This window comes from Moschus berezovskii, chromosome 4, assembly GCF_049115385.1.
Source record: "Moschus berezovskii isolate FMDL1 chromosome 4, NW_MosBer_1.0, whole genome shotgun sequence".
NCBI classification, from domain to species: Eukaryota; Metazoa; Chordata; class Mammalia; order Artiodactyla; family Moschidae; genus Moschus; species Moschus berezovskii.
The window spans coordinates 111,115,649-111,137,138 of NC_142463.1; the positions used below are offsets into that span (position 1 = coordinate 111,115,649).

The 21,490-nt window shown below is 56.5% G+C and overlaps 1 protein-coding gene across 1 annotated transcript; it reads right to left on the minus strand.

Annotated features, from left to right (window-relative positions):
- Positions 1-2,645: 2,645 nt before the first annotated feature.
- Positions 2,646-21,075, minus strand: INSRR (insulin receptor related receptor). The gene is given in 23 exon segments (XM_088835882.1): positions 2,646-3,672; positions 4,092-4,226; positions 4,348-4,477; positions 4,776-4,935; positions 5,129-5,239; positions 5,910-6,199; positions 6,202-6,374; positions 7,061-7,166; positions 7,402-7,564; positions 7,649-7,785; positions 8,042-8,262; positions 8,340-8,381; positions 8,637-8,832; positions 8,925-9,092; positions 9,305-9,543; positions 11,386-11,512; positions 12,043-12,257; positions 13,104-13,248; positions 13,441-13,583; positions 13,678-13,981; positions 15,520-16,071; positions 19,281-19,440; positions 20,928-21,075. Coding segments are annotated over 22 exon segments (4,086 nt in total). The 5' UTR covers positions 19,366-19,440; positions 20,928-21,075; the 3' UTR covers positions 2,646-3,428.
- Positions 21,076-21,490: the final 415 nt, after the last annotated feature.

Consider the following 21,490-nt stretch of genomic DNA (forward strand, 5'->3'; position numbering starts at 1 on the left):
GCTGGCCTTCCTGTCCTTGAGCCCTGCTCTTCCTCCTCTGTGATGACACCCAGTAGCCACCCTGGCTGCAGTCTGCTGCTCTACGCCCAGAGCCTAGAGGAAGAGGCACTGTAACCCAACTTGTCCTGCCCCCACCTAGGCCTGGTCCAGTGGCACGGCTCTCCTGACCCTCGACCACTTGATCTCAGACCTCCTATCCCAGGCCTCTGGGTCCCTCACTGTAGAAGGCGCCTATCTCCTACCCCATGAAGATGCATCAGTCAATCCTGAGCTTGGAGTGTGTGGGACAGAAGCCCCATAGCCCCCAGCATCCCTTTGCTCGAGTGGGGGACTTGTTAAGAGGACATAAGAACAGTTCCAAAGGGGTAGGTGATAAATGTGTGATTATTTTTTAGATATTTATTTATTTATTTGAGGGCTTCCCTGGTGGCTCAGATGGTAAGGCATCTGTCGGCAATGCAGGAGACACAAGTTTGATCCCTGGGTTGGGAAGATCCCCTGGAGAAGGAAATGGCAACCCACTCCAGTACTCTTGCCTGGAAAATCCCATGGACGGAGGAGCCTGGCAGGCTACAGTCCATGGGGTCGCAGAGAGTCGGACTTGACTGAGCGCCTTCACTTTCACTTTATTTATTTGCCTGTGTTAGCTCTTAGTTGCGGCGTGCCGGCTCTGTCACTGCAGAGTGCAGGCTCTCCAGTTGCAGCACACGGGCTTAGTTACTCCACGGCGTGTGGGATCTTCATTCCTGGACCAGGGACTGAGCCCGCATCCCCTGCATTGCAAGGCAGATTCGTAACCCCTGGACCACCAGGGAGGCCCCAAACATTTCATTCTTTTATGCTAATCTGTCTCCACTCCATTCTCTTCCCTTCCCAGCCAGTAGGAGGTGATTTTTACTGAAGTTCTGAGTCTGGGGGAGAAAACCAAGGGTGTTTCTGGACCCTTTTCGTCACTGCATTCATCCTTCTGCTTCTGTGGCGTGTGTCTGCTACTCTCCCTCGCCGAGTCAACCTACTGTCTGTCTCTAGCTGTCTCTGAGAGAGGAGACACTTCCTCCTCCACAAAGCTTCTCTGTATAGTTGGGAAGTCCCTTCTGAAATCTAACCGCCATCTTTCTTGCTACCTTATTACATCCAGTTTTTGTTTTAATTTTATTGGAGTCTAGTTACATACATCCGTTTCTTTCCTAGGGTGCAGATGGCAAAGAGTTTGTCTTCCAGTATCCCTACATCCTTCTCCCAACATTCTTTTGGGTCAGTCACCAGTTACTCATCTTTGGAGGTAAAGCACAGACCCTTTTTTTTCCTGAAGCCCTCTTTTCTTCAGCTCCCAATCCCTTCTTTAAACCCCTCCCCATTCAGCTGGCCAGCACTTCCTGAGCATGCCATGCTCCGTCCTATGGAGGTGAGGGGACGTGGGTAGTGGGGAGAGAGCTTGACCCCAGCGCTGCCTTCTCTGGGCCTGTGCAAGTGCGGGGTTACCCATGTGATCTGTGCGAGTGTGCAGGTCTCAGATCCAGGATTCTTGTGTGGAGTCTCTCCTCCCTTGTACTCGATAGTGACCTCTCTGAGACCAGCATCTCAGGGGAGGAGAGAACAACCTTCCCCCGGCTTTTCTTCCTAAGCTGTGATTCTGCCAGCAACCGTTAGGGGTCACTGTTGCCTTGGTCAGCAATGACAGGCAGGGCAGGGCTGCGGTGGGATGCGAGGTCCTCACTGCCCATGTCAGGATGGTGCACCTGAGTTGTGGTTGTTATTTAGAGACGGCCTTGCACAGACTCATTCCCACTCCACTCATGCCTTAAGGAGCTGTGGTTTGCAGGACAGCTGCTGGAGTGAGCAAGTGCTTAGAAGTATAAATCTCCCTAGACCTGCTGTGTGTGTGGCAGCATGTGGCACGTGAGCTCAGTCCCCAGGGACCTGGGTGCAGGAAACACTGGTACAGGATTCTAGAAAGCCTTGAGTCAGGCTAGCCCCTTCTGCTGCCATTCCCTTCAGCAAGGTTTTAAGTCATTCATCTGCAACTCCTCCCCTTCAGATGCCCTGATGGCACTAGCATAAGAGCCTGGAAACCAACTCCCAAGTGTTCCTTTAACATGCCTCCAGGGCATCTCTGCTCATGGGATGGCATAACAGTAGGGAGCCAGACACATAGACTCTGCTCTGACGTGTTCCCTGCCCTGGCAGGGGGCCATCCAGCAGGGACTGGTAATGTCATCAAGACTCCTCCTCCCCCATCCCACGTTCTGCGCACCTCGCGTCTGTCCTGGGAGACCCCAGGAAATGTCTATCCAGTGGAAACAGCGAGAGATGACCTAAAGATGGGGTGTGGGGGACGGGTTGGTGAGGCTGGGAGGTTGGATACAAAGGTTCCCCTGCCGGGCTCAACCACTTCTGTCCGCCTGAGCCGCAGATAACAGCAGGATTGTCCTGCTTCACTGCCATGGCAACCCTGGCTGCTCAGGTCCTCATGGAGGTGGTGTTTGACAGCAGTGTGTTTATCCTGTATCCCTGCCTCGGGGTCACCACCTCAAGTCCCCAAGGAGGGAGGGAGGAAGTTCATCCAGTGTTAAGACTATATAGATGGAGAGATAATGGGCTGCCCGGGACCAGGGTACAGACAGACCTCGGCCTTTATTGTGCCTTCTCCAGTCTTCCCATGAGAGGCGGGGGAGGGGGGCAGGAGTGAGGGCAGGGAGGAAGCAAGGCTCTTAAAGCCTTAATAATCCCAGGGTAGGAGGGGGATTGAGGGGAAGGGCCTGGGAGAAGGGGTGAGTCTGCACCGAGGGAAGGCCCTGGAGAAGAGGAAGGGGGAGCACCAAGCTTGGGGCCCCTGGGTGAGGCAAAGGAGAGGAAGGGGAGAGGGCAGGCCTCCAGGCCAGGCTGGGAGCCCACTCAGCCAGGTCCCTGCGTTCTCCCCACACGCACTATGGCATATGGGGCAGGGGAAGGTGAGACACAGTCTGGACGCTCAGCCCCAGCCTCCCAAACACGGACAGAGAGGCTTCCAGGCCCGAGTCTGGTGGCTCATCAGGTTTATAGCGTGTTGATGGCCTCGAATGTCCACAGGAGCTCCAAAACCGACGGTGGGGTCCCCAGACCCTGCCTTCAGAGCAGACCGGCCTCTCTTTCTAGTCTGAGTAGGCTTTCTCCCTCAGAGTGTCGTGTCCACCGTCTAATCTCCACTCCTGCTATGGCCTTGTTTACTTTCTCATGGAGAACTCAGATTCCTGAGAAAATCTTTCCTGCTGTGACTCAGCTGTGGTCTCCCTGTCACCCCCCAACCTGTCCTGCTCCTGCTCTGTGTCTCCTTCGGCTGTCTCAGCATGGGGCTGGGGTGTGAACGTCTCAGCCTCTCATGGCTGCAAAACTTAGGTCCCTTCCTCTCTGTCTGTGGGAGGCCAATCAGCCAGGGAACAGGGTGCCCCTCAATGTCCTGGACCCCCATTCTGGGGGCTGAAGTCTGAGGAGGCCTCTTTTGGAGTTCGGGGGGAGTCAGGATCTGCATCGGTGGGCAGCAGGGAGGCCCGGGCGCCCCGGCATTCTGGGCTGTGATAGAAGGAGAGGAGGCGGAAGGAGGGCCTCAGCTCCTCCTGTATGCTGTCCAGGATGTGGGTAAAGGTGGGGCGCAGGCGAGGGTTCTGCTGCCAGCAGCGCTGCATCAGCTCCTGCCTGGTGGAGGCAGGGGGCAGTGTCAGAGGGGTGCACCCCTCCTGCCTCCTGCACTGAGAGGGTCAATCAGTGTGATGGAGGAGGTCATGGAGGGGGTCATGGGTCTGTCCAACTCTTTGCGACCCTATGAACTGTAGCCCCCCAGGCTCCTCTGTCCATGGGATTCTCCAGGCAAGAATACTGGAGTGGGTTGCCATGCCCTCCTCCAGGGGATCTTCCCAACCCAGGGATCAAACCTAGGTTTCCTGCACTTCAGGCGGATTCTTTACCGACTGAGCTCAGGTCATAGGGGAGTAAATGGGGGTTGCAGAGGGGATTTCAAGTTGGAGAGCTCAGAGCTGGGGATCAGTGTAAGTAGAAGCCTCAGAGTCTCACAGGGGTGGGGCAGATGTGGGCAGGGCCAGGCTGGGGTGACTCACAGCTGAATGGGACAGCTCTCCAGCTCTTCCAGGACTCCACCGTCCATGACGAACTTGAGCACCTGCTCATTGGATAGGCCCTGGTAGGGTTGTTCAGCCAGGGTCACAATCTCCCAGAGCACCACGCCAAAGGACCTGGGAGGACAGGGAGGAGCGCCTGAGCCCCGCATGCTTCATGCAGCTCAGCACACCCTGGGGAGTGCATCCCAGACCCTGCCTCCACACCCCTGGGCCCCCTGCTCCAGCCAGGCCACACCAGACGTCAGAGTGGGTGGTGAAGATCCCATCCTTGAGGGACTCGGGGGCCATCCAGCGCACGGGCAGCAGCCCCTTCCCGCCCTTGCGGTAGTAGTCCGTCTCATACACGTCTCGAGTCATCCCGAAGTCTGGAAAGTGAGGGTGGACGGGGTGTGGGGCAGCAGAGCCATTCACCAGCTCCTGCCCCAGGAGTACCTCTCCCAACCCCCTCCACCTCCACAGTCTCCAAGAATCCTGGACTGTAAGGGCTCCAAGGACCTCAAAGATCATCCCATCCAAATCCTGCCGTCCTGAGATGGGGAGACTGAGATCCAGGTCAGGGGGCGATCAGGGACAGAGCTGTGGGACAGGCCAGGGTCTTCTCCTGCCTTGCTTGGGGCAGTCTCTCTACCCAGGCTGCCGCCACCTGCCTGGCCCCCTCTGTACCCCCAATCTTGACGGTGAAGTCCTGGGACACCATGCAGTTCCGGGCCGCCAGGTCTCGATGCACGAACTTGTTGGCAGCAAGGTAGGCCATGCCATCCGCAATCTCACCAGCCATCTGGATCATATCTCCCAGTGCTGGCCGTGGGAGCCCAGGGTTGTTCTAGAACCAAAAGACGGGCTGGTGAAGCAGGAACTTGAGGCTGTACTGCTGCACAAGGATTATGCCTTCAAATGCCCAGTTCAGTTCAGTTCAGTCGCTCAGTTGTGACCGACTCTTCGGGACCCCATGAATCACCCAAGTCCTTTCTAATTCCCTCACCCAGCCCCTCACCCAGAAGCTTCCTGGTCCCCACCTCTGCCTCGGGCCGCAGAGATCGAAGATGGCTCTTGAGATCCCCTCGAGTCATTAACTCCATGATGACCAGAGTTGGCTGGCCCTGAGACACCACGCCCAGGAGACGAACCTGGCATGGAGAAAGAGCCTGGTTGCAGGTTTACTCAGCTCCCTTTGACCCACCTGGCCAAAACCTTGTTCTGCTGTGACCACAACCTGACTCAGACACCAACCCTCTTAACCCTAGCCATGACCATAATCCGCATCTTGACCTAACAATGACCTTGACCATAACCTATGATCTTTTTTAAAATAAAATATATTTATTCGGTTGCTGCTGGGTCTTACTTGCGGCACATGGGATTTTTTTAAGTTGATGGCACGCAGGATCTTTAGTTGTGGCATCTGGGATCTAGTTACCTGACTAGGGATTTAACCTGGGCTCCTGCATTGAGAGCGTGGAATCTCAGCCACTGGATCCCTAGGGAAGTCTCCCTAATCCATGACCTTAATTGTATCTATCATCTCAGTCTTCATGATTGGCTCAATTCTGACCTTGATTCCAGTCACCCTCTTAATAATGCTCTGAACACTCAGTATTGACCTTCAACCATGACTGATCTCAGCCCTAGCCACGATCCTATTATAGCCCTGCCATGACTTTTACTCCAGTTAGGATCCTAACCACAGTCCCAGTCCTGGACTTGATGGTGCCCTGACCTCATCTCTGATTTTTTCCCTCTAACCACATGACCTTCATCCTAATTTTGACCCTGACATTGGACTTGACCCTTCCTTACCACATGATGACACTTGAATGCCTTCATGACAGAGGCTTCCTTGAGGAACTCAATGCGTTCTCGTGGGCTGGCCAGCTCATTCACGGTCTTCAGGGCCACCGGCGTGGGCTCCTCTCCAACCTCAAGTCCTCGTGCCAGCCCCTCGTAGACCATCCCGAAAGAGCCCTGGCCCAGTTCTCGGATTATGGAGATCTGCTCCCGAGGCACCTCCCACTCATCAGGGATATACACTGAGAGGAAGTGGGGGGTCACAAGCAAGGATACTGCTCTCTGCCACACCTCCTCCCACCCTCTTCTCTTCTGAAGGGCTCAGGTTCCAAGACTGCCTTCTCCGAGATGGCCTGGAAGTCTTTCTCTTCTCCCCTCCCGTCTCCCTTGCCCACACCACCTGTCCAGCCACCCCCAGACCTACTGTGAGAGGCACTGAAGTATTCTGGATTCACAGAGGCATACAGGGTGCTGTTTCTGCAATGGGAGGTGAGGGGGGTCAGCCTGGAAGGGTCCTCGGGAAGGAATGAGCCATGTCAGAGGACAAGGAAGAGGGATACTCAAAGGAGGAAGTTACGGATCCTTTCTTAGCTCTGGTCAGGGTTACCCCTGGGGAGCCCCGAGGACTTCCCAAGCTAGTCTTGGTCCTGGTCCTGGGATCTGGGGTCTGACAGACTGGGAATAGGGAGGACACAAGTAGCAAGGCTCTGGTCTCCTCAGCTAGTCCTCAGAACCAGCTAATCAAAGTCCTGTCCTCAGTTCCCCCTCATATTCAGCTCCAGGGGGATCTGACATCAAGAAGCACAGGACACATCCTGAGATTTCCTGATGCTTTCTCTGCTATGATTGGACCAGTTTCATTAGCTCTCAGGCTGAGAGTGTGGTGACCAACAGTCCCAGTATGCCCAGACTGAGGGGTTTCCCAGAATTTGGGACTGTTACTACTAAAATCAGGAAAGTCCTGGGCAAACTTGGACAAGTTGGTCACCCTAATTAAAAAGCATGTCTTTTTCCTCCAGGTATGTCAGTGCCCCCAGGGGAAAAGTTAACTGTTTCTAAGGAAGTCCTTTTTGCTGTCTCATCTACTGCCATCTGCCTGTACTGATGTTATGATGAGGGCTCAGAGAAGAAGGGGGCTGGGAATCAGTGGGATTTGTCATCACCTCTTCTTACTGTAGAAGAAACCAAGGGCAGCAAGAATGATGAGCAGCATAAGCCCCACAGGGGTGACGGTGAGAAGGATGTGCAGCCCCCCGGAGTCTTCCTCCTCTGGTGGCCAGAAGACAGCAGAGGGTCAAAGATGGAGAAGTCAGAAAAAAAGAAAAAACAATAATACTTGTAAAAAGACGGTGAAGTCAGGGGGTCAAGGACCCAGTGGGAGATGAGGATGTGGGCCAGATGGGGTGGAAGCTGGAGGGGCCAGTGGTTTCCACAACGGGACATGTGGGTGGGGGCCCAGGTGGGGCTCTTTGGGAACACAGGTCTGAGACAGAGGCCTGCATACCCGGGCCAGGGATGTAGAAAGCGACACTGTCTGTCCAGGAGCCGTTGCCAGCCAGTGAGGTTGCCCGAACTCTGGCAGAGTAGTTTCCAGGAGGCAGCAGGGCCAGGTGGACACCCCCAAATTTGGCATATCGCAGGCGGGACACACACAGCACTGTGGCCTCCTGAGGGCAGCACAGAAGAGCTGGCTGGGAAGGGGATGGAGGGACAGGCTGGGGCTAGGTTAGGGTGTCCCCTGGGGTGCCTACCTCTCCCAGGCGGCGGTACTTGATTTCGTACTTGAGAATGAGTCCGTTGGGGTCCGGTGGCTCCAGCCAGCGGAGGAGAACACTGCTCTTGCTGGCTGCCTCCCAGGCCACTTTTCCTGGGATACCATCAGCCTCTCCTGCAGGAGAGGCCATCAGGCAACCCGACTACAATTATTTCTTCTCACCTTCATATTCAAACGCAAGGGGGCTAAACTGGGAGGTTCGAGGAAACTCTGGGATTATAGGGGCTGGCAGGAGTGAGCAAGGAGAGGCCCTGAGGTTGGATGGGGTAGGGAGGTGGGAGGTTGTCAAACTGGCTAGTTAGAGCACTAATTAGATAGGGTCCTTGGGGTCGGTGTGTGGGCAGGGTAGAGCTGGGGGAGGGTCACCTACTGTGGGGCATGGTGCGCGCAAAGACGAAGGTGGCTGCGCTGCAGCCCACGGTGTGCGCCGCGTGGTTGCAGGCGTGGATGTCGATCCGGTACTCTGTGAAGTGGCGCAGGCCACTCAGCACCGCTCGCTCCCGGGGCACTTTGTCCTCTTGGATCTTGAAATCCGAGCTGTTTCCCCTAAGCCGGAGGTCCTCGGCTGCCCGTCGGCTCCTCCCTGAGTCCCTAGAGAGGGCGCAAGTCAGAGGCATGGCCCCGCCTCGGGAACCGCGCTCCTCGGCCCCTGCTCCTTCCCCGCTCACCTTTGAGGGCTCTTATTGATGGATGTCACCTTCCAAGGGGATCTGGGAAAATCAGAGAGGGCCCTGTCAGGCTCGCCTGGAACGCGCCCCAGTGCCCTCTGCAGGGGCGCACCGCCTCCTAACCCACCCACAACCTCAGGCCCCGCCCACAACCCCTTCCCACCCGCCCCTCCCCTCACAAACCCCGCCCCTTCCATCACAACCCCTCCCCTCCCTCACAAACCCCGCCCCTCCCCTCACAAACCCCGCCCATCAGCACCCTGGACTCCCGCCTGGCTTTCTCGCCCCGAGACGCACTTGGGAATGGTGATGGCGTTGTGTAGGAAGTTTTCAAACTTCTTCTGGAACGAGGCCTCCTGTGCCTCCAGAGGTGGCAGGACCTGCCCAGGAGGTGGGTGCTGGCAAGGGCAGCAGCCAGGCTCCCTGTCGGCCTCGAGTTCCCCGTCTTCTCGGTCGAAGCGGGGGTCGTTGTTGCTGGTGGGCAGCCGCAAGCCTGGAGGGGCGGCGGGGAAGGAAGTAGTCAGACTGGCAGCGCCCGCCGCCCGACACCCCGACCCCTCCGGCCCGCGCCTCCTTCCTGCGCACCGCGGTGGCAGTAGTCATTGAGGTAGAGGTCGCTGTCCTCTGCCAGGCGTTGCCACAGCACCAGGTAGTAGGTGCTGTTTCCGTTGCGCTGGGTCGGTGGCTTCCAGCGCACCAGCAGGCGGGAGGAGGAGTTGGACGTGGCGATGACGTCCTGGGGCACGGTGGGCGCTGAGGGCGGGAGGAGGGCACAGCTGGGGGGCTGCAGACGCCCCTTGCAAACGCTGTCTGGCAATGGGCCTTGCTCTCTGAGGTCCGGCCTCCCAGCCTCCGTAGGCCAGGTGTTCAGGGACACAGCTTCTCTATTTCCGGTGCCCGGGTGCTTCCATTCTCACTAGGGTCCAGGCATCTAGCTCCCACCCCCTTCAAAGGCTTCAGCCTACCTGCAGGTAAGGTTCGGAGGTAGACGATGGGGCTTTGGGCTCCTTGGTGGGGGCTGTCCTCCGCTGTGGTCAGTGTGATGGCCCGAACAAACACAGCATACTGTGTCCAGGGCTTGAGCGGGGCTAGGGTCACCCCCGGCTCCTGGGTGCGGCTGAGGGGCAGCTCCACATCCAGTAGGTTCCAGCTCTGGGCGCCACAGGCATCTGGACCTACGTACTCTGTGGCATTCTGGAATGGGCTGAACAACCCATCCCTGGAGTTGAGGGGCGGCTCATTTAGCCCTGCCCCCTCTTCTCTGAATCACTCCAAGACTGTCACTGTCATTCTCCTTCCAGTGTGTGCAAGGGCATTCAGAAGCAGATGTGGGTCTGCCCTTTGGGGCATCTGTGCCCTGTTGGCATGACTCACTCACTGAGTGGATCTGCTCAGAGCTGAAATTGAGTCATGATCCACAGCATATAGGGCTTCCCTGGTGGCTCAGACAGTAAGAATCCTCCTGCAGTGCGGGAGACCTGGGTTCCATCCCTGGGTTGGGAAGATCCCCTGGAGAAAGGAATGGCTACCCTCTCTAGTATTCTTGCCTGGAGATTTCCATGGACAGAGAAACTTGGCAGGCTATAGTCCATGGGGTTGCAAAGAGTCAGACATGACTGAGTGACTAACACACACACGCATACACTTCATAGTATATATCTCTAAGGTAGCACAGCCATAGCCACACTGCAAGGCAGATGCCAGGGGAGTTTCCTGAAAAACCTCTAAGATTGTCTGCCCTTTGAGTCCAAAGACAGCCATGTATAGTCATGCAGAATGTGAGCTGCACAAGCCAGAGGTTGGGGGGTGGCTTTACATTGCAGACCATGTTAGCACTCCTCTATATGGACCAGAAAATTCAGCATTACCTGGGAGCTTGTTAGAAATGCAGATTTACAGGCCCTGCCCAGGACTAATGGAATCAGAATCTATGGGAGTGGGGCTCAGGAATCTGTTTTTAACAAACTGTCCAGTTCGTCATGCTAAAGTCCTTCATCTTCTACTGAGGCCTAGGACAGCCTTGGCCCTGTGAGTAGATTTCTCTGCCCCACTCCCAGGCCAGGCCCTGTGTGCGTGTGTGTGTACTAAGTTGCTCAGCTATGTTCTGACTCTCTGTGACCCCATGGACTGTGGACTGTAGCCCACTAGTCTCATCTGTCCATGGACTTTTCCAGGCAAGAATACTGCAGTGGGTTGCTGTTTCCTACTCTGGGGGATCTTCCCGACCCAGGGATCAAACCTGTGTCTCCTGCTTGGCAGGCGGATTCTTTACCACTGTGCCACCTGGGTTCCCTTAGGCCCTGTGTAGTGAGCAACTAAGATCTCTCCATTTTAATTCACAGGAAATTATTCCAATCCAGGTAGCTCCCATCTTCCATCTACCATAAAGGGCGACAGTACTCTTCACTCCATCTCTCTCTTCTAAAGATTTCTATTTTTGACTCTAGCCATGCTTTTGGAGAAGTCCTTCCTGTGGTCTAACCACTATCCATCCTGCTATGGTCGGTACATTCTCTCCAAAGAAAAGAGCAGTTGGTTCTTGGTTGTCCCTGCTACCGCCCTTCCTCAGGCTTTAATGAAATGTTGGCAAAGATGTGGATAAAACTGGCCAAATTAGTGGGTACTTCCCAAACCGCTGCTGGGGCAGGAGCATGTGGTCAGTACAAAACATTAGCATAGTGAATTGAGCTTTAATTATCCAAGTCTTCCCAGTAGGGCGCCTCTCCTGGGCTTTCAGAAATCCTGACTGTCCTCTCTTCATCACTGGGTGAGATAAAACTGAGGCACGGAGGGATGAAGAAGGTGACAGGCGAGCCAGACGTGAGCCCTACAAGGGAGTGAGACTCGGGGTACTTGGCTTTCTGGCATTCCACAGCCCCGCAGGGCTCTGCCCTCACCTACGTGTGGTCAACAAATTGTTCTGGTCAGGCTCTGACTCCCAACCCCTCTCTCGCCCCGCCCCGCCCTGCCCTACTCACGGACCACGCCCCTCTCTGGCCCCGCCCTCTCTGGCCCCGCCCTCTCTGACCCTGCCCCCGCCACTCACGACTCCTTGTAGTACACGATGAAGCTGAGAAGGTCGCGAGCCTCAAGCGGTTCGTAGCGCTCCCATCGCAGCAAGATGCGATTGGCCTCCGTCACGTTGGACACAAAGCGCAGAGTGCGAGTCTGGCCTGGGTGGGGCAAAAGGCGAACACCTGCTTTTGACCATGTTGAGAGCACCTGCTTGAGCCGCCTACTCCCAAGCCCCCATCCTGACCCCGCAGCATCCTACCTGTAACGTGACCTCTGAAAATAACTTATCCCATCGTTCCCTTCAAGCCTCCCCTCCACTCGAGAGCGTGTCTGGTGTGTTTTAATGTGTGTGTTGGAGAAGGCAATGGCACCCCACTCCAGTACTCTTGCTTGGAAAATCCCATGGATGGCGGAGCCTGGTAGGCTGTGGTCCATGGGGTCGCGAAGAGTCGGACACGACTGAGGGACTTCACTTTCATGCATTGGAGAAGGAAATGGCAACCCACTCCAGTGTTCTTGCCTGGAGAATCCCAGGGACGGGGGAGCCTGGTGGGCTGCAATCTATGGGGTCGCACAGAGTCGGACACCACTGAAGCGACTTAGCAGCAGGGTGTGTGTGTGTCTGGGTGTTCCTTGGGGTCCCCTCTCTCACTGCCAAGGTGCCAGGGCTTGGGGTGTCGGGCCTTACAGGCAGCGCGGTCTCCGTTGGTGCGGGGGTTGATCTCAGCCTTGTTTTGCCGTCCCTTAGTGCCAGTTACCTCCTCCAAGCGGTAGATGTGCTCCAAGCAGAGGCGTGGGTTGAAGGCGAAGTATATCTTGCCCACAGGAATGGTGAGCCCTGCAGCCACCCAGGAACCCAGCTGCTGTAGGTTCTGGTTATCCAGCACGTACAAGGTGTAGTTCCTGGGGGAGGCCAGGGGACCTTGCTCTGCACGGCAGGTGGGGGCAAGGGATGAGGAAGGGCGTGTCTTATGGGCTCTTCCTGAAGGGGCTGCACTGGGGGCACAGGGGAGGAGGGGCACATAGCAGCCCACCCACACCGGTACACAGGGGGCATTAGTACACACCCGCTCTGTGCCACTGACCAGGAGGGTGACGTCCATCAAGTCACCCACGTTCTGTGTTTTTCTCATCAGTGAAATGGGGTCAACACTTTTTCCACCTTCTTCCTTCCTGCATCTCACACTAACTGAGCACCTGCTCTGTGCCAGGCTCTGTCCTGACATTGGGGACACAGGGCAGAGTGAGACTCAGCCTGGGGCTATGCCTTTCCAGCTGGAGTGGGGACACCCCGGGGGATACGCAAGAAACCACTTGGCTGGATGATAATTTGAAACATTATTTTGAAAAATCCTGGCTACATTAAGGACAAACTTCGGCTGGTAGAGGTAGGAATGGGTTTCAAACCCAGGCAGTTTGCTCTGCAGCTAAGAGGATCAGATGACAACAATTGTAGGCAATCCATATAGGGTGATATGTAAATACAATTTTATGTAATTGTATATATTTTGTTTCAGGCTCTGTTTTAAGTGCTTCATACATAACAGCTTCAGTAATATTCTCAACAGCCCTAAGAAATACGTAGTGTTATGTTAACCCCATTTTATGGATGAAAAAGTTGAGGATCAGAGAAGTTAACCTACCCAGAGTCACATAGTAAGTAGCAGAGCTGGTTCCCGCACACTTGACTGCAGTTTGGGGAATGTTGGGGAGGAGATACGATAGAGGAAACTATTTCTGATCCCTTACCCATCCACCATGGTGTCCCCCCGGATAAGTTTGAGGTTCTTGAAAAAGCCTAGGGACACGAGGGCAAAGGAGTGCTTGATTTTGAGGAAGCCAGTGATGGTCTCTACCAGTCCCAGGCTTCGCTGCAGCTCCAGCTCCAGGTTATCTGGGGATGGGGAAGACAGAACTGGAGCAGGGGCAAGGAAAGTGATGGATCCATTGTCGGGGAGCTGGCTGGGGGCCCAGGGAAGGGGGCCCGCAGGGCAGGGACCCAGGATGATGGAAAGTGGTGCTTTAGCTGGGTCATTGTAAGGGGTGTGGCCAGGAGGAAGGGTGTGGCTCTCAGGAAGGCACTAACAGCCTTGACGAAGGTTGAGGATGAGGCTCCCTTCCACGTGGGTGCAGCCCGCCAGATCCTGTGCTGCCTGGACAGAGTCGATGGTCTTGGTGCCCACTTTGCACTCTTTGGGGCACAGCCCCTCGCATTTGTGGCAGAATATGCTAGTAGGGGCAAGCAGAGGATGTGGCATGAGTCCTGGACCAGTGTGGGCCTCCTCACTGCTCCAAGGGTGCCCCCCACCCACCCGACACTCACCTGCTGTCATTACGGGTGAAGCCTGGAGGGCACTGGGCCAGACAACTACCCCGGTGGATGCCGAAGGTAGAGGCGCGGCCAGGCACAGAGCGCAGGCTGGCACAGCGCTCTGCTGTGACACAGCGCCAGGACTCATGCTGGTAGGTGCCTGGCGGGCAGGCCCGGTGGCAGGCGCCCTGGAAGTAGAGGTGGCGGCAGGCAACGCAGGCACGGGGGTCTTCCGGCCGGCTGCAGCCTCCCAGGCATTCGGTGTGGCAGCACTCGCCCCTGACTGTGCAGGCCAGCTCACGGGGACAGGGGCACACTGCGGGCAGGGTGCTGTGTTAGACCTTCCCTGCACCTCCTTGGTCCTGCCCTACCCTCTCCCCAACGGCTAACACTCTTGGTCTGCACCCAGATCCATCCAATTCAGATGACACTGGTTGCCAACTCTTCCTCAGATGGGGGCTCTTGAAGATACGCACCATGGCCCCTCTCTGGGACTCCCTACCTCCCACAGTGTCTAGTAGGGGTATTGGAGCTCAGCACCAAGCAGTGACCTTGTCCATCAGGGCTCCTACTCCCCAGCCTGCTGTCCTGTCTAGGCCTGGTGCCCAGATCATCGCTGGGCATGGGGCCAAGGTGAACCAGCCAGCTTCTCTTGAGGAGGACTAGGGCAAGGTGGACCTGGGAGTCCGTAGGAGAAGGGGCCATCCCTGGTCATTCAATCCAGGCCTCTGCCCATGCCTCCTCCTCCTTCAGTCTCTGCCCTGGGTGGAAGGGAGCCCCAAGCAGAAGTGGAGGGGTTGGGGCTGGGTTCCAGGAGCCTGGCTCCTTTGCACAGTGGCAGCTGGATGTGTCTGTGGGAGCAATGTGTGTGGCAGGGGTCAGCCAGGGCGTGTTGACACTATACACGAGAGAGGACGTGAAGCAGCTGTGTTTACAGCCAACAGGGAGACATCAGGGGTGGGGGCACAGTGGATACAGCCGGGATCTGGTTACTCTTCTGCCCTGATGCCGAGGCACTGGGGTGAAGAGAGCTGACCTCCAGGGGCTGCATGGAAGGGACCCCAGATCTGCTCCCACCCCCTCAAGGTTCCCTTTCCCTCCCCTATAACCTGCACCTCCTCCTCCAACCATCCCTGCCTTATTCCATCCCTCCTCTTCTTCACTCTTTCCTTCTGCTTCCCCTCCAGGCACCTTCCCTCCTAGAAAAGATCCCACATCACATATTTGTCCTCACCTGTCCTGTTCTTCATCTGTCACCTCCTCCTTTCTTCTTCCACCCAGATCCCAACCTTCCCATTTCAGCACTGCCAGCCTGTACTATGGCCGTTTGTACCAGAAACAGAACTAGTTACCGTGGTCTAGGCACTGCTGTGATGTTTTGCAGAACAGTTCGTTCCTCATCACAGTGCTACGATCATTTGACGATCGAGGAAACCGAGGCACAGAGAGACGAGATGAACTCCGCCAGTAAGTAGTACAGCTGGGCTTCAAACCCAGGAAGTCGGCTTGGCTCTGCCCTCTGCCTCACGCTGCCTCTTGTGCAGCTGCCTTGTGTCCATTCACGCTACTCTTCCCCCCCATATTCAACTTACACTTTCTTTGACCATCTCCATGACTACCTGATACTGTCTTGTGCCTACCTCTTGGCTACCTGATGCTACGTCAGTTATTTAACTTTTCTGAACCTCAGTTTCCTCATCTGCAAAACTGGAATAAAGACAGTACCTCCCTCATAGGATGCATGAGAGTTAAATAGTGTCAGCCGAGTGCTGACACACACCATCGTATGGTTGCCCAGAGCCTCTGCCTCTGCCCTCCCCGTGCTCCCTGGCCCTGTTCTGTGCCAGTGCCCACCTTTCTGGCAGTGACTGGAGGTCCAGCACCTGTAGTCGGTGTGCCCGCTGAAGGTGGTCCTGGCACAGGGCTCCCCGGTGGCACCCAGCACGCCGGGGCACACGTCAGCACACTCCTCGCCCAGCTTGTTGCCCACAATGTGGTTGGCACCAGGTGAAGGCTGCAGCAGACCCCAGTCAATGGTGGAGAGATGGCAGAGCTCCTGGTTCTTCTCCACACGCACAGCCCCACGCAGCACGGCCCCCAGCGCCGGCAGCCCCACATCCCGCATGTGCGGCATCTCGAAGATGACCAGCGCGTAGCCCAGGAAGAGGCGGGCCCCGCGGATGACCGCCAGGTTGGGGAAGAGGTCACGCAGGCTCTCCAGGCCATAGACCCGGAAGAGCAGCAGGTAGTCGGTGACCTGGGTGAGGCGTGGGAAGCTAAGGCCACGGAAGTCCTCGCCGGTGGCTGTGAACATGAGCAGGATCTGCAGGTGGCCCTCCACCACGCTGCAGTTCTCCAGCCGCCGCAGCTCTGCCACCTCTGAGCGAATGTCCAGGCTGGGGCACACTGTGGGTGTAAGCAGCAGGTAGCCATCAGTACAGCTTGGGCCAAGCACCCCATCCTGCCCTGGCAGCTGGGGAGGAGGGAACCACACTGGGAGGGGACATTAAGGCAGAGTCGGGCTCTGCTGTGGGTGTGGGGGGAGCCTCCTCTCTGGGCCTCAGAGCCTTCATCTGCAGCTTAGAGGAGCCCACCTGGGCAAAAGTGAGCCCCCGACCTTCCCTCCCAGACTCACGTCCCCTTCTCAGTTGACTGCAACTTCCTTCTTGCAGTCAGACTCCAAAGCGAAAGCCTCCATGATTCCTTTCCTTCTCTAAAACCCACACCCTGTGAGCTCCACCTTTTAAATATCCCCAGAACCACCTTCACTGCTTTCACCATCGTCTTCTGCCTTTACAGTAATTGCTTCCTAAATGATCTCCTCAATTCTGCGCTCTCCCCTCTCTCTTCTCTCCTCTCCACTCCACAGCCAGAGTGGAAACACATCACACAAGCTGGATCACACTCCTCTACCGCTCACAACATTCCAGTGGCCCCCATCTCACTGATGAAACGCTGAAGTCCTCACCACAGCCTCCAGGGCCTCTGCACTTCTCCCACGTTATCCCCTTTTACTCTCTTCTTCAGAGACACCAGCTGCCTTGTGGTTTCTCAAACGACCCTGCCAAGCTGCTGCCTTGGGGTCTTTGCACCTTCTGCTCCCTCTGGCTAGAACACCCTTCCCTCTCAATGGCTCTTCACCTCTTTGAAGTCTTTGCTCAGATGTCACTTTCTCAGTGAGGACTTCTCTGATCACCCTATTACCTCTTACTCCCTTCCCTACTTAGTTTTTCTTCAAATGCTTAACACTGGTTAATATACAATTTACTTATTTATTTTGTTTATTGTAAGCTAGAAGGGCAGGGATCATCACGTAATTCATTGCTGTGTCCTTGGTGCTGGATCCAGTGCTTGGCACACAATTGGGGCTCAGTAAATATTTGATGGAGGAAGGAATGAATGAATTCCGTGACTGAGAAGCAGTAGTCTGAGCTTCATACACTCCCCTTCTCTCCCAGGCCTAAGGAAGCTAGAACCTTGGTCCCAGCATCTGTTTACTCTTGAAGGAACACTTCATGGCTCCCCGTTGCCAAAAGTTCAGGCTTAAATTCTTCAGCCTGACATTCCAGGATGTTGATAAAATGGGCCTCACTAGTATCTTAGAAAAGTTCCTTGGCCTGTTAACCCCTCAGGGCTTGTCCTGAAAGCCTCAGGTCAAACCCCCCTTCCCTGACCCTCTGACCCTGAGTTAATCACTTCCCCTTCAGGCTCTGCTGCACTTAGTCCAGCACTCACACCAGAACACCTGGGTATTGCCGCAACATTGCTTTCTATCTTGCTGTCACCACTTCCGAGGAGGGACTCTCCTGTGGTTGGGGCCCTTGTCGGTCACCATGGTGCCCAGTTCAGGGCAGAAAGCACTGGGCACTCAGCGGTTGTGAGTTGAATCAATGGCATCTGGATCCCAAGTCTATTCCTCCCTCAGGGAACTGGGTGCGTTTGGATTTTTTGGGTCCCAGGACCCTGGCCCCATTTTTCTTTCTTTCCCCAAGTCACCTAGAACAATTCCCCTAATAGGTTGGATACCTGGTTCCTGCACTCCTTTCTCCCAAGGATACTTTCCGTGGTCCTCACTCGGAAGATTCAGGTCTGAATCTTTTGTTTTGCTAGTCAAGTCCTGCTAACGTCTCCAGCGTCCACTCCCTCCCCTCGTACGCAGACCTCAAGCAACATGGCAGGCATCTTAGATACCCAGGCCCATCCCCTGATGTCTTAAAGGGGGTGGGCAGGCTAGGCTGCCTCCCTGGGGCTTACTTCATACCTTCTGTTGTCGTTAATGGTTCCTGTGCTTAGCTCTACCCAGCAACTGTGTGTGTCTGAGCACTTGCAGGTCAACATGCACACACACACACAGAGGAGGAGGAGAAAACACTTCTAGTCCCTCTAGGCAAAGGCCAATCAGGCTCTGCAGGCAGATGGGGGGTTCTTTCAGGAGCCCACATGCCACTTCCCATCATGCCCTGGCCTCTCTAGGGCTCCCCTGATGGGAGTCATTTGGAAAAATAAATCTACCGACCTTCACAGGTTAACCCCTGCCTGCCTCCCCTCCAGACATGGCCCTGTGCAGAGCTGCACTGGGAACCAGACATCTGGGTCCCCTGACCAAACACCTCCCTCCCCCACACCCCAGGGGTGTGCTCCTGTCCTGACAACTGTGCTCCTGGCTGGCATCTGCTATGCCCTGTCCTGGTGCAGCAGCGGAGGCGGGGAGGGGTGCAGGCGGTGGCGCTATGCCTTGCAGGCAGTGCCTCTGGGACCAGCAGTCTTCTGGGGACTCCATACCCCAACCCATTCACATCACCCCTCTGTCTCTACAGGAAGGGGAGACTCTGCTCTGCCCCCTGGAAGCCCCCAGTCTGAGGGCATTACGTGACCCCTGAGGCACAGAGCACTGAATTCCTGAGCTCCCTCAGTCTGGAAGGGAATGGTGTGTTTGGGGAGAAGGACCTCTCTTACTCCTTCTGCCTCTGAATCTTCCACTCTTAGCATTTTTTCCTCTCCCTGCCAAGTCCCCAGCACCCCCAGGAGAGCCACTTCGTCTGCGTGGTCCCATCCCCCCAAACTACACAGTGTTTAGCCTGGGGACTAATTTAAAGCAGCCCCCTAGCCCAATGGATGGGCCCTCAAAGCGGGGGGCACAGGACAGGACCCAGAGGCAGGAGTTCAGGACATCAGTCTAGCTTGACCTTTCAGTTCTCTGAGCTTCAGTTTCCTGTCTGCACAGTGGGTTCAGTTACTTAATGGTGCCTAATTCCCAGCTCCTTCCCATCCTGACCCCCTTTCCCATTCAGCAGTTCTAGAAATGACCTCTAAGACTACCCCTCCCCCCACTTTGGTTCTCATTCAGGCTTTACTAGGATCACTGTTTCATAAGCAGAAATGGAGGGCATCTATCCATCCTTCTGTTTCAAGGTCCTTCTCATTCCCCAGGAAACGAGGAAAACACCCTTAATGTGGGAAACTGACTGCTTTCCCTGGCAAGTCCTTTTGAGAGCTACCCCCAATCTCCATGTCCCAGTAGGGAAATAGATGCGTTCTGGGTGGAAATTCAGTGTTTGGCCTCCCAGTCTGCTGGGAGGGAGATGGGGCTCCAGACGACAGGGCTGGGGACTCACCCTCTCTCGTGTCCAGGCCAGATCCCAAGGAGAGGAGGATTGCAAGCAGGCAGGCTACCCATGGCCACACACTGGGCACTGCCATTGTCCTGGTCCTGTCTTGTGCCCAGTCCTGGCTCCTCTCCAGATGGCTCCAGGGAGTAGAAGGGTCTGACGGGTCCTAAGGGACACACAGATGCAGGCTTCAGAGGGAAAGGGAAGGGAAGGGGCAGAACGACAAAGAATCCTGCATAGAGATGGCAGGAGACAGAAAAGAAGTAATGAGAGCCACAGAGACACAGACAGTGACAGACCGCTGGAGCCAGGGACTCAGTGTGAACCCGGAGACAGAGAGAGGACGGAGATGCAGACAGCAACCAGGAGACTCAAGCTTCCAGGGGAAAAAAGTCACACGGGGTGCCGAGCAAAAGACAGCGCCAGAGGCCTGGTTAACCCCGAGGGTGGGGGCAGAAGCCCGGGGAACAGGCCGAGGAGAGCAGTGGGGGTCCCGGGGCGCGCGGGACTCTCCGGGGAGAGTCTCCCCGGATCCCTCCGGGCGCGCTCGGCTCCCCAGAGCCAGCTGGCCGCGCTGCCGCGGTATCTCCCAGGGCGGCACGCAGGGGCCGCGCCAAGCTCCCGCTTCCCCGCCCCAGACCCAACGGATTGGTTTACTGGGACCTCTCGGCTCTCTCTGCCTCTCCCGCCAAGCCAAAATATTTAGCCTGACAACTCAAGGGTGAACAGGTCTGTTGGGGAAATAAGGCCAAAATACCGGGGGATGGTAGGCCTAGAACAGAGCTGCCCCCAACCCCGCTGCAGCTGCGGAGGGTCCCTCCACCCCCGCCCCTGAGCACTTCTCCCAGGTGGGGTGCGCGGCTAGCCCGAGCGGCAGGAAGCAGCCCCCACCCCCGGGGAATGGGTGGTTCTGAGTTCTGCCACCCACTGCCTTGACACCTGCGGGGTAACTAAGCTTGAACCTGACGGTTGTACGACCCGTCTCCGGAATAGCCAAGCCCTTCGCTTCTCCGAGGCTCTCGCAGCCTCCCTAGGAGGCTTTTGGCGCGAGAATGTGTCCCAGTTAAGTCCCTTGGTTCCAACCAAAATCGTTGTGGAAAGGGCAATCACCCCGTGGGCTCCGCCTCTGTCACGTCACCTTCCTGAATTCGGGCTGCTCGGTGGGTCGGTCTCTGTCTCTGTCTTGGGGAATTGGGGGGAAGATGTGTTCTGGGGCCCTGGTGGGGAAAACTCTCCCTTCGGAGGGCTTCCTTCGTGGGTTCCTTTAGAGTTTCTCCCCCAGAACCCCTCTTCCTTCCCCTTTCCCAGGCATGAGGCCCGCGGGGTGAAGGGGCTGGGACCCGCCCTCAGGCTGGTGCTGGGGACCAGGGGCTTTCCGGGTGCACGGCCTCCCTGGACCGACTTGTCCCCAGCTCCGCCCGCGGGCTGCTCCCGAGTCCGAGGAGCTAAGAGAAGATCTATTAATTTCTCCGCGCAGAAATCGATGCTCTTGTCAGAGCGGCGATCGATGCCTGCCCAGCCCAGCTTGGCCCTACCCTGCCTGGGGACCAGTGCTGGCTGGCCCGGGTCAGTGGCTGACGCTGGGTCGCCATGCGCAGCCCAGTGGGGGGCTGCAGAGCGCGCCCCCACCCACCCAACTCCGGCGGAGCTCACCCCTTGCGCGCGGGCTGCCAGCGCCACCCTGTGGTCTCTCCTGGAAATCGGCGTCTCCGTTCCCGAGTCTCCATTCTCCGGCTGTTTGGGGGCGACACCATCCCTTTCTGTCTCTTCTGTTTTTCCTTCGCCAGATCCTGCGTTTGGTTTCTTGGGAGTCCCTCCCCATTTCTTTCTAGGGTTTAGGGAGTATTTCCCCTAATTTATCCCAAGTGACATGCACACTTCCTCAGATACGCGCACCATGTGTAGTGAGATCTGAGACCGGGGGCTGTCCAGGATGACCTGGGCTACCACCGTTTCCGAGCTCAGTCATCTCCCCTCCCCGCTAAATGCTGCGGCTTTAGGCTGGGAAAAATAATGTATCAACTTCCTAGTCTCCCCATTTCCAGCAGACACCTCTGAGGCTTTCTGAGGCTGCCCCTCCGCATCTACTGGAGCTGGGGGGACCTTGGGGGAGTAGGCTGGCGCAGGGGGCCTCGGAAAAGGGTTGGGGCAGAGTTCGCGACTTAGAAGAGGAGAGGGCGGAGTTGGAGACAGAAGGGGCGGGGCGATGCCGGGCG